Raw genomic sequence first — 15,282 nt, forward strand, 5'->3', positions numbered from 1 at the left:
TAACAGAATAAAAATTCAAAATGTGAAAATTGCGAAATTTTCAAAATTTTCACCAAATTTTTGTTTTTTTCACAAATAAACTCAGAAATTATCGACCTAAATTTACCACTAACATGAAACCCAATATGTCACGAAAAAACAATCTCAGAACCGCTAGAATCCGTTGAAGCGTTCCTGAGTTATTACCTCATAAAGGGACACTGGTCAGAATTGCAAAAAAACGGCCAGGTCATTAAGGTCAAAGTAGGCTGGGTCATGAAGGGGTTAAAAACATCAGCCCAGGGAGCAAAAAGTCAGTCCTCACAGAACCCAATATCCTGAAAATTGAAAATGTTACAGGTCCCAGAAAACGGTAAAAAGCGAGATATATATATATATATACACACACGTTGGATAACTGCACGATTGAACTGACCTGGAGAGAATCATATTGCCAGGTCAGTTCCACCATATGCTCTGAACATAGTATAAAGAATTGTGGAATTCCATTTTTTTTTTTTTAACAATTTTGCTACACTTGAAATTTTTTTCCCCCCCGCTTTCCAGTGTATCACATGATAAAATGAATGGCGTAATTCAAACGTAAGAACAACAACTTTTCTTGCAAAAAAAAAAAAAAAGCACTCATACGGCTATGTGGATGGAACAATATAAAAAGTGATGGCTCTTGGAAGAAGAAAAAAAAAACAAAACAAATTGGCTGGGGCATGAAAGGGGTGAAATAGATGCTGGGCAGTCATGTCTGCCTATACATTCCCCCTACATCTCCTGTACTCCACAGACAAGTCAGGTCGGCCATAGTGGAAAACTCTTTTCGCATCTAAACTGGTGTCAATGTGTAAAATCCCTTATGTGAATTGAGCCATAAGCAGCGCATGGACTGAGTGACGGCTGTGTGGATAAGCCCGCGTCTCCATAACTTTCCACTCAAAATGACCACAACAGAAGCATCAGCTTGGGATAATACATATTAAGATGCATTGGGTCCATCCACTAGAAATCTGAAGCATGACCCTAACTACACAGATATTTTATTGCCATCCTCTATGCAGATTTTCGGGGTGGATTTTATCCAGAAAACGCAGCTGTGATCCAGCTGAAAAACCACTGGCTGCGAGCGATGCTCAGAGTAGGGCACTAGGGAAACCGGCGCTTTATCATCCACTTCGTAGCGGAGATACAAGTGTGAATTCTCGGGTTGAGGCGAGAGCATACATTACTTTAAGAAGCTAAACACAACGAAGGCGACTTACATCATCACCAGAGAAATACTGATCTATGATTTCAAACGCTAATTTGTAAATTTCTTCGTTCTCGTGCTGCTGCAGTGCTTCTATTTTCTCCAGCCCTGAAAGAGAACAAAGCCATCAGTGTGTGACGGGGAGAGAATAAAATATTAGGAAAATGGTCTGCAAAATGTATTGTGGAATCTTAAAGGGAAATAGATATTAGGAATGATGGCAATATGATAATTATATGACTGCATTGTAATGTCTTCAGATATGTCTAAGTAACTAGATTACACAAAACACCAAAGTTTAGAGGGTTTTTTGTTGATGTTGAAAGGTGTTGTCCAGGACTTTTATAATGATGTGCAATCCTTTGGATCAAGGTCTGATCGGGGGGGTATCACACTAAGCACTCCTACCGATGACTTATGCCCGGCCGCATGTGGAGAGTTGTGGCACTACACAGCACAGCCTACACAAGTGGACAGAGGCCGTGCACTACACAATGGCCGCGGCCTGGCACTGCACATGTGCCCTATTGATTAGAATAAGGGATGGAACTGCAGGAGTCAGTGAGGACCACTATTCCATGGACAACCTGTGCAGCTCCGCAACTCAGCACTGGGAATAGCTGATGTGCAGGAGAGAAGAGTGGCCAACCCGCACCAGATATTGATAACATATCCCATGGATAGATCATCAATATAATAGTCTGGGACAAGCCCACTAACAATAAAGACTTAGCCTGTGTAAAAAGTAAAGAAAATTATTTGGCCTCTTCTGCAGTTGACATGTCTGCAGTGTTACCATCATAACTACGAATGTGACGGCTGAGGTCAATTATTGGGCGATCTTCTGCATTTACATTGGCTGAACCCAATGACTGGCAGCGGTCATGTGCTATAGTCATGTCAACAATGGATGGGTGCAACAATGGATGGGTGCAACAATGGATGGGTGCAACAATGGATGGGTGCAACAATGGATGGGTGCAACAACGGAGAGGCAATGGTTTTCCCATTTGACAGTCCTAGCTTTACAATAAAAGTCGAGGTGGAAAACCCCTAGCAAGAGGTTTATTGCCATCTTTACAATGCAAAAATCTTGCAAAACATTGCATGAAAAAAACATTTTAAGCACAATTTAAGGGTGGAAAAAGCACCAAAGATGGCATAACTTTAACTTGTGTGAAAAAAAAAAAAAAAAACAAGCAGTATTTTCTCATGTAAATGAATAAGGCTACTTTCACACTAGTCCATCGGTAAGGGCCGTCGCAAACAGTCGGCCCGACGGACAGTGTGTTAAAGTAGCACAACGTGGGCAGCGGATGCAGTTTTACAACGCATCCGCTGCCCATTGTGAGTTCCGGGGAGGAGGGGGTGCAGTTTCGGCCGCGCATGCGCGGTCGAAAATGGTGGACCCGACGCACAAAAAAAGAAGTTACATGGAATTTTTTTTGTGCTGACGGTCCGCCAAAACACAACGCAACCGTCGCACGACGGATGCGACGTGTTGCAATCCGTCGCTAATGAAAGTCTATGGAGAAAAAAAGCATCATGCGGGCAACTTTGCAGGATGCGTTTTTTCTCCAAAACGACGCATTGCGACGTGCGTCGAACGACGCAAGTGTGAAAGTAGCCTAAGACAGTTCTCACAAGTAGGTTTGAAGCTTTAATTTGGATTTTAGCTCAGAAACTGCACCAAAATCTTGTCAAAATGCTCTGTGTGAATATACCTTACAGTAGAGGATCTTTACAGATGCCTAGGTGCCATGAGCCGGGCTGGAGGCTGACATTGTTACATGTCACATCAGATATTACCGGGCACTAGGGCTCGCTGTGACTGCAGCCACGGTGCCCACTATTACTTACGCTCCCACACAGTTCGGCTTTTTTACAATTGTCACAGATTCATTGCTCACCTCCACACTCCTCTATGATCTCAGCAATTGTGCTCGCTTCATCTCCTGCCATTATAAGAATGTTTTTTAAGCCGTCCAAGACGACCTGGACAACTTGTGAGTCTTTCACAGCCAGTAAGTTGCAAAATGGTGGGATGACGTTCTGCTGCACTAGGTACTCCACCTGTAGAGAACAAGCAGACAGTGACATGTATTCATCCTACTATAGACTTGTGGACAAACTGCAGCACGACTACTTTAGTCACATTTAAGTCTCAAAGTTATTTAATAGGGTTTGGTGTGAGACTTGCGAGTCCCCACACACCCTTCTGATTGGCATAATATAGCTCCACGATGCCTCCTCAACACAAAGAGGAACACAATACCAGTCATAGGTTGCTTTCTATTAGAGATGGGAGAATTTATCAGAGAGGAATTGAATACTTACATTTTACAAATTTCCAAAATCCCGTGTTATTTTTGTGCAATGCACTCCACGCAAATTAAGCAAAATGGAGGTCACCAATTTGATGAACCATAGTGGGCAAGGCAAAGGGTTAAAATAATTAACACCTCGCTGCTCACCTGTACAGTTCTCTTTTACCAGTCATACATTGTTTTCAGCTCTTTCATGCCAGGCACTAGCTTCAGGTTCAACATGGCCTGAATGATGGCACTGCGCATGCACGATAATGTCGAAGCGCATCGCCCGAGTGACAAAATGGTGCGCATGTGCAGTGACGCCCAAGGCCTTCTCCAGACTACAGCTGCAGCCCGGACTGAAGAGAATATGCACGACCGGGGAAGGGGAACAGAAGATGCACGACCGGGGAAGGGGAACAGAAGATGCAGTATCAAGACAGTGGGCTGCAGTGCAGGCGGGTACTTTTTTACGTCCTACTTTTATTATGCTCTGGCATCAGCAGAGACCCCAGAGGATAGGATACGTTGGTCAAAAACTTTGCTGCAAATTGAATTTCCCAGTAAAAAAAAAAAAAAAAGAAATTACCCATCTCTACTTATTATAAACCCCTTCACGACATGGGACGTAAAATGAGGTCATCTCCATGCCTCTGATGGGGGCTTCTAAGCAGTCTGCATCTTTCCCTGCACAATGCGGTTGATTTAAGCAGACATTATGTACCTCTGTTAACTTGTTAAAGCCCGCTGTGAGTCTCATTTAACAAGCACCTGCAGGGATGGGAGAGGGGGCTTCATCTCGCAAAAAAAAAAAAGAAGCCTTGATACGACTATCTTGACGGAAAAGCAAAAAAAAAAATTATGGCTCTTGGAAGAAGGGGAGGAAAGAAAAAAGATGGCCATGTCATGAAGGAGTTAATACTATAGTGGAGCAGATTTCTTAAAACTTATGCAGAGATCAGTGGACCACTTCATAGTTACAAATTATTAAAAAATGGTTTCTATCAGAGCTACTTTGCATGATATTCCTAAACTCTTCATAAAGACTGCAGTTTTGTGTTTACACCACCTCGGCAGACCAATGTTAGAAGGATCCTACATTCTTACCATTTTCCATCCGCTCACTTCTTTTTGTTGGAAATCTAAAGCAGAGTTTCCATGCAGCTGGCCTAAAACTATTGTTTTTGTGCCTCAATGGATTTCAAAACGGCTCTTCACCCGATTTATTGCAAAACTTGTGAAACCAGTTCGAAAACCGCAACATCAAATAGAATCACTGTTTTTGTCATTTTTACCTCAATTCTGGGCAGCTCTGCAAAGCTCTTAAACAGTAAGTGGAAGTATGGCATGGCCTAATGCGGTTGATAAATTCATCATCATTTATGCCAAAGGGTGGCGTAATTACAACAGAAACGTACACCAGCCCCCGACTTAGTATTTCTCACGGAAGGACAGCTCGTAATGGATATGGCACCTCTTAACTCAGCACTCCCTTCATTAAGACTGGGGTACAAAACACCAATTTTTTTAATGAATCAGGGTCACGCCGCTCTTGATAAAGGGGATGTGCCGGAGTCAGATGCTCTTGATTTATTTATGAATCCAACGAGTCCAAAAACCAAGGAACCTCACCTGGTAGCATTTCAAATGTAGAGATCATAGAAAGAATTATTTATTCTGCTAAATACAAAAAAAGCAAGGTTTCGACCCATTACAAGTCTTTGTCAAGCATGAAGATATTAGTTTTTGATGTGTTATCACCTGATTTGGATGATATAATCTCAACAAATTTTACTCTAGTCGAGAACTGGAGTAAGGTTTGTGGCGTAAGGGACACTGCCACTCTTCATGAATCTGATGAGTGGGGGTTACCTCGTGCCACCCACTTTTCCAGACCTGGGTGAAAATGGCTTTGATGAATAGGGTCTCCTGATCCAGCGCAACAACTGATGTGCCGGATAAATGAACAATCACATAACAAATTATGGGATCTGTTCCCACATCAGTTTCCCTCTGGTGTTTCACTGCCAGGTCACCGAACACGTGGAAATGAGGCCTAACAAGAGAAGCTTTTCATCAATCACTCACATCCAATACAAGTATAATGTATCCTGTCACTACTAACATCACAGGCCGATGCCAGAGCACCTCCAGAAAATCATTGCTCCAGAACCCTAGCTCGGTTCTAAATCCTGGGCTTACCTGGTCTTTCCGGCCGCTTATCGTTAAGTTGCTGATCGCCCATGCGGCTTCTTTTTGAGTTCCAAAGTCTCCCTGCAGTACAGAGAAAAACAGCTATAAAGGTGCAAAGATGGCCAATAATTCTATAGATGGGGAGAATACAGCGCGGAAACATCCATTATGCAATATAGGCATGTTGTCCCACATGGGGAGAAATGGGTAAGAGATCGATTCATCTTGCTGCTTTGGCTTAGCATTAGGAGATTTGTGCGGAGCTCCATATACATTACCTTACTAATTGTGTTTAGCGGAAGCATAATATTGTCTGCTACACATGGATGGGCTACTTAATGAACTTTTTTGGCTAGATTTAATCTTCTGCATGAACTCTATGCTATGGCATATAATATAGGTTAAGCAGTGGCACCTTATTTTATTCACTATATGTAATCTGACCTACTCTTCACTCCCTATCATTTGTGTGTGGACTAAATGCCATAAATACCCGAGTCTGCTTGTGACTGACTTTTTATATGTACACTTTCATGACTTTTTTTCTTATAAATATAATAAACTTTGAAATATATTTTGGTGGACTTTTGGCTCCATGTTTATGTAGGAATTTCCATGTTGGGAGGGTCCATGTTGGTTACTGGAGTAGGCCTGTTCTTTGGCATATGACCTTTCTAAATTGTTTGAATATAATGTTTTCGGTTCAGACGAGATTGCTTCCATGCTATACAGTTCTAGCAGTACACAATATTGGACCAGTCATTTCCAATCTGAATTAACACATCCTGCAATGCATTTCCATACTGTTCATTTAGCTGGGAGGATTTCAGCCTGTAAAGAGCACAGACTATATATAAGCCGGTCAGCTCTTGTATGCTGGGTTGGTTACACAGGTCAATGAAACAGAACCATTGTTAATAAGATTTGCTCGGTCCCCATCCACGTTATCAGCAGCATATGCCCTTGTTTCATGGGGCGATGTGATGCCAATAAGGAATACTTTTAGGACGGCATAAACTGGTGGATCGTCATAAATAATTGATTAAATGCAGCGCGTTTACACAGCTCAATAACGGAGAATGTGCTTTCTATTACCGGCTCACCTTGGCTAGCTGGTGTATTATCATGGGGATTAGTCCGGCATCAATAACCGCTTGAACCTGCTGCTGATTTCCAGCTGTGATATTAGAGAGGAACCAAACTGCTTCCTAAAACAAAGAAAATACAGAATCTTAAACTATTACGTTAATAGTGAGTGTGTGCTAACATCTGCTGTATACGGTGCAATAATCCACGTATCTCAGCCGAAATACCAAGGATCCTCTTGTGTACGGCAAAATAATCCACGTATCTCAGCCGTAATACCCAGGCTCCTGCTGTATACGGTGCAATACAGCATGTATCTCAGCCATGATACCCAGGCTCCTGCTGTATACTGTGCAATAATCCATGTATCTCAGCCGAAATACCCAGACTCCTGCTGTATACGGTGCAATAATCCATGTATCAGCCGAAATACCCTGACTCCTGCTGAACCAAACTCTGATCAGTACAGAACTGTATGGGACTCTGTTTAGGTCAGAAATACCTTATTAATTTTCTCTTTAGGATGTGTCAGTAGATTTTGAAAGTGAGCGAGAACGTCGCAGTTTAACACCACTTGAGTCTGTTCATCTGTGCCGGTTACTATATTACCCACTGCTCTTAATGCTGCGGTCTAAACAGGGAGACAAAAAAAAGTAAGGATTTGTGCTTCCACTCATTCAATACATCAGTAATACAATAGTAGCCACTTACATATAATAATCAGGATCTGAAGCCACTAAAAAGTAAACTTGCAAGATATTTAATGCTGCCCACAAGTCAAATACAGATCATTTCAGTTATTTATGTTTTACTGTAAAATGTTTGGGCTCTTTCAGTGGGAACCTCTTGAAAGACCACCTCCCCAGGCCAGCATACCACACCTCCTAAGACGACCACGCGCCCCCAGGCCCAGCAGACCACGCGCCCCCAGGCCCAGCAGACCACGCGCCCCCAGGCCCAGCAGACCACGCGCCCCCAGGCCCAGCAGACCACGCGCCCCCAGGCCCAGCAGACCTCGCGCCCCCAGGCCCAGCAGACCACGCGCCCCCAGGCCCAGCAGACCACGCGCCCCCAGGCCCAGCAGACCACGCGCCCCCAGGCCCAGCAGACCACGCGCCCCCAGGCCCAGCAGACCACGCGCCCCCAGGCCCAGCAGACCACGCGCCCCCAGGCCCAGCAGACCACGCGCCCCCAGGCCCAGCAGACCACGCGCCCCCAGGCCCAGCAGACCACGCGCCCCCAGGCCCAGCAGACCACGCGCCCCCAGGCCCAGCAGACCACGCGCCCCCAGGCCCAGCAGACCACACCTCCCCAGGCCCAGCAGACCACACCTCCCCAGGCCCAGCAGACCACACCTCCCCAGGCCCAGCAGACCACACCTCTCCAGGCCCAGCTCGTTTTCCACCTCTGAAATGATGCAGTGTGATGTATATACGTCGCATACTGTAATGAGGGCATCAAAAGAATGGCTAACAGGTTCTCTTTAAGCCCTGAACACCGGGAATGACGGGGTGAGCATGAGCAAGTAATGGTTTAGCTGCAAAATATTAAACAAGACAGTATTTAAGAGGCACAATGTTACTTATGCTCCTGTGACTGGCATGCAACTAAAAAAAACATCTGTGAGGAGTACTGTAAGTGGTTTCCATTAGTAAGTGATGACATGCTAGGATATGCCATTACTTTTTTTCGTTTGTGTGGGGGTCTGACCTCGGAATATAATGGATCTGTGACAGTAAACATTAGGAGAGGATGCACCGCGAACACTGAACTTGTTTCAGAACCTTCAGTTTAAAAAGTTGTCGTTTTATTCATCTGCTTTGGCCTCAAGCAAACTGATCTCTGCAAATTTCTTTCAGATGAATGGGATAGTCACAGAAATTTCAGCATCAAATCTGCTTTGTGGACACATAACCCAAAGCAGTTCTACATCCCCTTCTTTCCCAGAATGGAGGCATTCTAAATTATGTCATTACTTTACATGATGGGAATGACCCTTAAATTGTCAGTAAAAAAAAATAAATAAATAAATACCTGAACTTTTACTTCCTGATGACTCAAAAGCGGCACCAAGTATGGCACAACCCCGGAATCTATCACCATCTGTATTTGTTCATTGCCACCGTCAGTAAGGTAAGACAGAGCCCATACTGTATCCACTAGTATCTAAATAGGATATAGAGGCAAAAACATAAAAAATGGCAAAACCAATACGACAAGAAATATACAAGATAATACGGTGTCCGCAAACAAAGCGACCACAGATGTATTGACTATTAACTGCACAGCAGAAAGCGATAAGCAATGTGAATGCCATATACTCACATTAATGTCGGTATGGTATATTAGGACACAAAGAGCCGGCAAAATCTACAAGAAATAATGACAGAAGTACATTAGGTAGAGACCATTGGGTTGTGTAAATATTTTTCTACAATTTAAAAGGTGTTGATCAGTGAAAAGTTATCACCTACCCACAGGATAGGTGATATTTTTTGATTAGTGGGGTCCGAAGCCTGGGACCTGTGCTGATCAACAAAAAGGGTCACTTTAAACCCTTTTAGAACTCAGTGGCAGTGCACATGCTCGACAGCAGCTCCATACATTTCCTATACGGCTGCCAAGTGCAGTCCTTGACTTTTTTTTCTTGCAGCCCCAAAGAGAATGAATTGTGATCATGTGATCAGACCTTAGATCTGTCAGTTCCTTAATGTAACCGGGGGGGGGGGGTGCCCAGTCAGGAATAAAAATGTCCCATTCTACAATCAGCAAGCTACCACCACCTACCTGTGGATGGGGGGTAATCTGTTTTCACCGGACAACCCCTTTAAGGCACACTGATATTAAAGGAATGAATAGGTGATATATACAGTGGGGCAAAAAAGTATTTAGTCAGTCAGCAATAGTGCAAGTTCCACCACTTAAAAAGATGAGAGGCATCTGTAATTTACATCATAGGTAGACCTCAACTATGGGAGACAAACTGAGAAAAAAAAATCCAGAAAATCACATTGTCTGTTTTTTTATCATTTTATTTGCATATTCTGGGGGAAAATAAGTATTTGGTCAGAAACAAACAATCAAGATTTCTGGCTCTCACAGACCTGTAACTTCTTCTTTAAGAGTCTCCTCTTTCCTCCACTCATTACCTGTAGTAATGGCACCTGTTTAAACTTGTTATCAGTATAAAAAGACACCTGTGCACACCCTCAAACAGTCTGACTCCAAACTCCACTATGGTGAAGACCAAAGAGCTGTCAAAGGACACCAGAAACAAAATTGTAGCCCTGCACCAGGCTGGGAAGACTGAATCTGCAATAGCCAACCAGCTTGGAGTGAAGAAATCAACAGTGGGAGCAATAATTAGAAAATGGAAGACATTCAAGACCACTGATAATCTCCCTCGATCTGGGGCTCCACGCAAAATCCCACCCCGTGGGGTCAGAATGATCACAATAACGGTGAGCAAAAATCCCAGAACCACGTGGGGGGACCTAGTGAATGAACTGCAGAGAGCTGGGACCAATGTAACAAGGCCTACCATAAGTAACACGCTACGCCACCATGGACTCAGATCCTGCAGTGCCAGACGTGTCCCACTGCTTAAGCCAGTACATGTCCGGGCCCGTCTGAAGTTTGCTAGAGAGCATTTGGATGATCCAGAGGAGTTTTGGGAGAATGTCCTATGGTCTGATGAAACCAAACTGGAATGGTTTGGTAGAAACACAACTTGTCGTGTTTGGAGGAAAAAGAATACTGAGTTGCATCCATCAAACACCATACCTACTGTAAAGCATGGTGGTGGAAACATCATGCTTTGGGGCTGTTTCTCTGCAAAGGGGCCAGGACGACTGATCCGGGTACATGAAAGAATGAATGGGGCCATGTATCGTGAGATTTTGAGTGCACACCTCCTTCCATCAGCAAGGGCATTGAAGATGAAACGTGGCTGGGTCTTTCAACATGACAATGATCCAAAGCACACCGCCAGGGCAACGAAGGAGTGGCTTCCTAAGAAGCATTTCAAGGTCCTGGAGTGGCCTAGCCAGTCTCCAGATCTCAACCCTATAGAAAACCTTTGGAGGGAGTTGAAAGTCCGTGTTGCCAAGCGAAAAGCCAAAAACATCACTGCTCTAGAGGAGATCTGCATGGAGGAATGGGCCAACATACCAACAACAGTGTGTGGCAACCTTGTGAAGACTTACAGAAAACGTTTGACCTCTGTCATTGCCAACAAAGGATGTATTACAAAGTATTGAGATGAAATTTTGTTTACGACCAAATACTTATTTTCCACCAGAATATGCAAATAAAATGATAAAAAAACAGACAATGTGATTTTCTGGATTTTTTTTTCTCAGTTTGTCTCCCATAGTTGAGGTCTACCTATGATGTAAATTACAGACGCCTCTCATCTTTTTAAGTGGTGGAACTTGCACTATTGCTGACTGACTAAATACTTTTTTGCCCCACTGTATTTGGTTAAGTGGGGCCCCCAGGCCAGATCCCCCACAGAAAACTAAAACAGGAAGAGTGATCTCCCTGTTCCTTCCTTATTGTACAACCGCAGTGAAAAAGAGCACGAATAGAGCAAATCTCGAGTATGCGTGCTGCCAGAAATAGGCAACCACTGTACAATTTGAATTGAGGGACATACAGTGGGTACGGAAAGTATTCAGACCCCTTTGCATTTTTCACTCTCTCATTGCAGCCATTTGGTAAATTCAAAAAAGTTAATTTTTTTCTCATTAATGTACACTCTGCACCCCATTTTGACTGAAAAAAAACAACAAACAAATGTATTATTTTTTGTAAATTTATTAAAAAAGAAAAACTGAAATATCACTTGGTCATAAGTATTCAGACCCTTTGCTCAGTATTGAGTAGAAGCACCTTTTGAGCTAGTACAGCCAAGTTTTTCACACCTGGATTAGGGGATCCTCTGCCATTCTTCCTTTCAGATCCTCTCCAGTTTTGTCAGGTTGGATGGTGAACAGCCATTTTCAGGTCTCTCCAGAGGTGCTCAATTGGGTTTAGGTCAGGGCTCTGGCTGGGCCAGTCAAGAATGGTAACAGTTGTTCTGAAGCCACTCCTGTGTTTTTTAGCTGTGTGCTTTAGGTCATTGTCTTGTTGGACGGTGAACCTTCGGCCAAGTCTGAGGTCCAGAGAACTCTGGAAGAGGTTTTCATCCAGGATATCTCTGTACTTGGCCGCATTCATGTTTCAATGACAACCAGTCGTCCTGTACCTGCAGCTGAAAAACACCCCATTGCATGATGATGCCACCACTATGTTTCACTGTTGGGATTGTATTGGGCAGGTGATGAGCAGTGCCTGGTTTTCTCCACACATACCGCTTAGAATACCAAAAAGGTCTATCTTCATCTCATCAGACCAGAGAATCTTATTTCTCATAATTTGGGAGTCCTTCGTGTGTTTTTTTGTTTTAGCAAACTGTAAGTAGGCTTTCATATGTCTTGCACTGAGGGGAGGCTTCCGTTTCTGCCATAAAGGCCCGACTGGCGGAGGGCTGCAGTGATAGCTGACTTTGTGGAACTTTCTCCCATCTCCCTACTGCATCTCTGGAGCTCAGCCACAGTGATCTTGGGATTCTTTTTACCTCTCTCACCAAGGCTCTTCTTCCACGATTGCTCAGTTTGGCTGGACAGCCAGGTCTAGGAAGACTTCTGGTGGTCCCAAACTTCTTCCATTTAAGGATTATGGAGACCACTGTGCTTTTGGGAACCTTCAGTACTGCAGAAATTCTTTTGTTACCTTGGCCAGTTCCTTTGACCTCATGATTCTCGTTGGGTCTGACATGCACTGTGAGGTCTTATATAGACAGGTGTGCACCTTTCCAAATCAAGTCCTATCAGTTTCATTAAACACAGCTGGACTCCCATGGAGTAGAACCATCTCAAGGAGGATCGCAAGGAAATGGACAGCATGTAACTTAAATATTAATAATTATTATAGCGCCATTTATTCCATGGCGCTTTACATGTGAGGAGGGGTATACATAAAAACAAGTACAATAATCTTAAACAATACAAGTCATGACTGGTACAGGAGGAGAGAGGACCCTGCCCGCGAGGGCTCACAATCTACAAGGAATGGGTGAGGATACAATAGGTGACGGTAGAGCTGGTCGTGCAGCGGTTTGGTCGTTTGGTGGTTACTGCAGGTTGTAGGCTTGTCGGAAGAGATGGGTCTTCAGGTTCTTTTTGAAGGTTTCAATAGTAGGCGAGAGTCTGATATGTTGTGGTAGAGAGTTCCAGAGTATGGGTGATGCACGAGGGAAATCTTGTATGTGGTTGTGGGAAGAGGAGATAAGAGGGGAGTAGAGAAGGAAATCTTGTGAGGATCGGAGGTTGCGTGCAGGAAAGTACCGGGAGACAAGGTCACAGATGTATGGAGGAGAAGTTGTGGATGGCTTTGTATGTCATGGTTAGGGTTTTCTACTGGAGTCCCTGGGCAATGGGGAGCCAGTGAAGGGATTGACAGAGGGGAGAGGCCGGGGAATAGTGGGGGGACAGGTGGATTAGTTGGGCAGCAGAGTTTAGAACAGATTGGAGGGGTGCGAGAGTGTTCGAGGGGAGGCCACAAAGCAGGAGGTTGCAGTAGTCAAGGCGGGAGATGATGAGGGCAAGGACTAGGGTTTTTGCAGATTCTTGGTTTAGGAATGTACTGAGTTGAAGGCGGCAGGAAGTGGAAAGGGCTTGGATATGTGGTTTGAAGGAGAGATCAGTGTTGAAAATTACCCCGATTCAGCGAGCTTGTGGGACTGAGGAGAGTGGGCAGCCGTTTACTGTAATGGATAGGTTCGTGGGGGGGGGAAGGTCGCATGAGATGGGGGGAAAGATGATGACTTCTGCTTTGTCCATGTTAAGTTTTAGAAATCTAGCGGAGAAGAAGCATGAAATAGTGGACAGGCATTGAGGAATTCTGGTTAGTAGGGAGGTGACATCTGGTCCAGAGATGTAGATCTGTGTGTCATCAGCATAGAGGTGACACAGAAAGCTGTGAGATTCTATGAGCTGTCCCAGGCCAAAGGTGTAAATGGAGAAGAGCAGGGTTTCCTTAGAACTGAACCTTGCAGGACTCTGACAGATAGGGTGTCTGAGCAGAGGGGTGGAATACTTCTGACCATGTGATATTTCAGTTTTTGCTTTTTAATAAATTAGCAAAAATGTCTATTTCTGTTTTTTTTTCCACTCAAGATGGGGTGCAGAGTGTACATTAATGTGAAAAAAAAAAACTTTTTTGAATTTACCAAATGGCTGCAATGAAACAAAGCGAAAATTTAAAGGGGTCTGAATACTTTCTGTACCCACTGTAACTCCATTCAAGCTCTTCCTCACTGGTGTCCATGTATGGGTGATCAGTGGTGGTCCCAGCGGTAGGTATATACCGTGGGAAATCCTTAAGGCACCACTCCAGTGGTTTTTTTATTTGACAGCTGGAGAGGTGCATAAAATCCAAGCCCCCTGCCTCATCTCATACGCACGTTTTGGCGTTTTCATCTATTTTTGCAGCCGCTCCTGTCCGTCTCCTGCAGTTTTTGACCTGCTGGCTGCTCCAGTGTTTCATGGAGTGAGCTGGAGATCACTAATCAATGTAAGTCTATGAGATCCTCGTTCTGGCTCTCAGACTTGCATTGAGAGCTTGTGATGTAGCTTCTGGCGAGTCAGAAGCTGCGTTCACAAGATGGCGCTGAGGGACCGGAGTGGAGGTGAAAAACGGTGAAGACGCAGGAGGGAGGGGGAGCATATGACCAGGGCAGGGGCCTTACATTTAAAGAACCACTGCAGCGGTAAAAAAAACAAACAAAAAACGATGGGGTGGTGCTTTAGCAAATAAATAGCACGGTGTCTGTTATTACTAGAAATGATTCTGAGTGATCCACTGTGTGGTCCCAACCACAGCACATTGATCAACACTATGCAAAACATCTGGACTCAGAACCCGTACAATCACAACTGCACCATCGATTGCATGATTACCTCCTGTACAGTCTCCATTGGCGGTGGAGGGTCCTTATTCCTGCACAGATTGACAATGACCCATGTGACGTTCCGGAGGAAGGTGATGGGGATGGAAGGGTTGATGAAGGACAAGAGCGGTTTGACAACTCCGAGTGAGATGACATAATCTCTACACTGAGGACCATCACCTACAGAAATGAAAAGGGGTTTACAAAAAAAATCTTGCATTAAAAATGTTACTGGAGAAAAATGAAAAGGGATGATCCTGGGATGTATGCGTGCAGAAGTGCCCCTTAAAAGAACGGAGTTACTTATTGTCCTATACATAACTTCTGAAGTGCAAAAAACTGGTCATAGGGAAAAGTACTTAGACGGGCATCTCTGTTGTAATGTAAGCAGCATATATTTCATTGCTGTATTTACTTTTAAAATTCAATTCCATATGCAAATGAGGGGACACTGGTGCACG

The 15,282-nt window shown here is 44.1% G+C and overlaps 1 protein-coding gene across 2 annotated transcripts in view; it reads right to left on the reverse strand.

The window, feature by feature from the left end:
- Window positions 1-15,282, reverse strand: part of KPNA3 (karyopherin subunit alpha 3) — a 77,017-nt gene that overhangs the window by 11,897 nt on the left and 49,838 nt on the right. For both annotated transcript variants that reach the window (XM_077298099.1, XM_077298100.1), the window contains exons 9-16: window positions 14,832-15,001; window positions 9,154-9,198; window positions 8,863-8,994; window positions 7,331-7,459; window positions 6,846-6,950; window positions 5,752-5,823; window positions 3,151-3,313; window positions 1,254-1,348 (exon numbers count right to left, since the gene is read on the reverse strand). In XM_077298099.1, the coding sequence (XP_077154214.1) occupies window positions 1,254-1,348; window positions 3,151-3,313; window positions 5,752-5,823; window positions 6,846-6,950; window positions 7,331-7,459; window positions 8,863-8,994; window positions 9,154-9,198; window positions 14,832-15,001 (911 nt within the window). The remainder of the gene's footprint in view (window positions 1-1,253; window positions 1,349-3,150; window positions 3,314-5,751; window positions 5,824-6,845; window positions 6,951-7,330; window positions 7,460-8,862; window positions 8,995-9,153; window positions 9,199-14,831; window positions 15,002-15,282) is intronic.

Source organism: Ranitomeya variabilis, chromosome 3, assembly GCF_051348905.1.
Source record: "Ranitomeya variabilis isolate aRanVar5 chromosome 3, aRanVar5.hap1, whole genome shotgun sequence".
NCBI lineage: Eukaryota > Metazoa > Chordata > Amphibia > Anura > Dendrobatidae > Ranitomeya > Ranitomeya variabilis.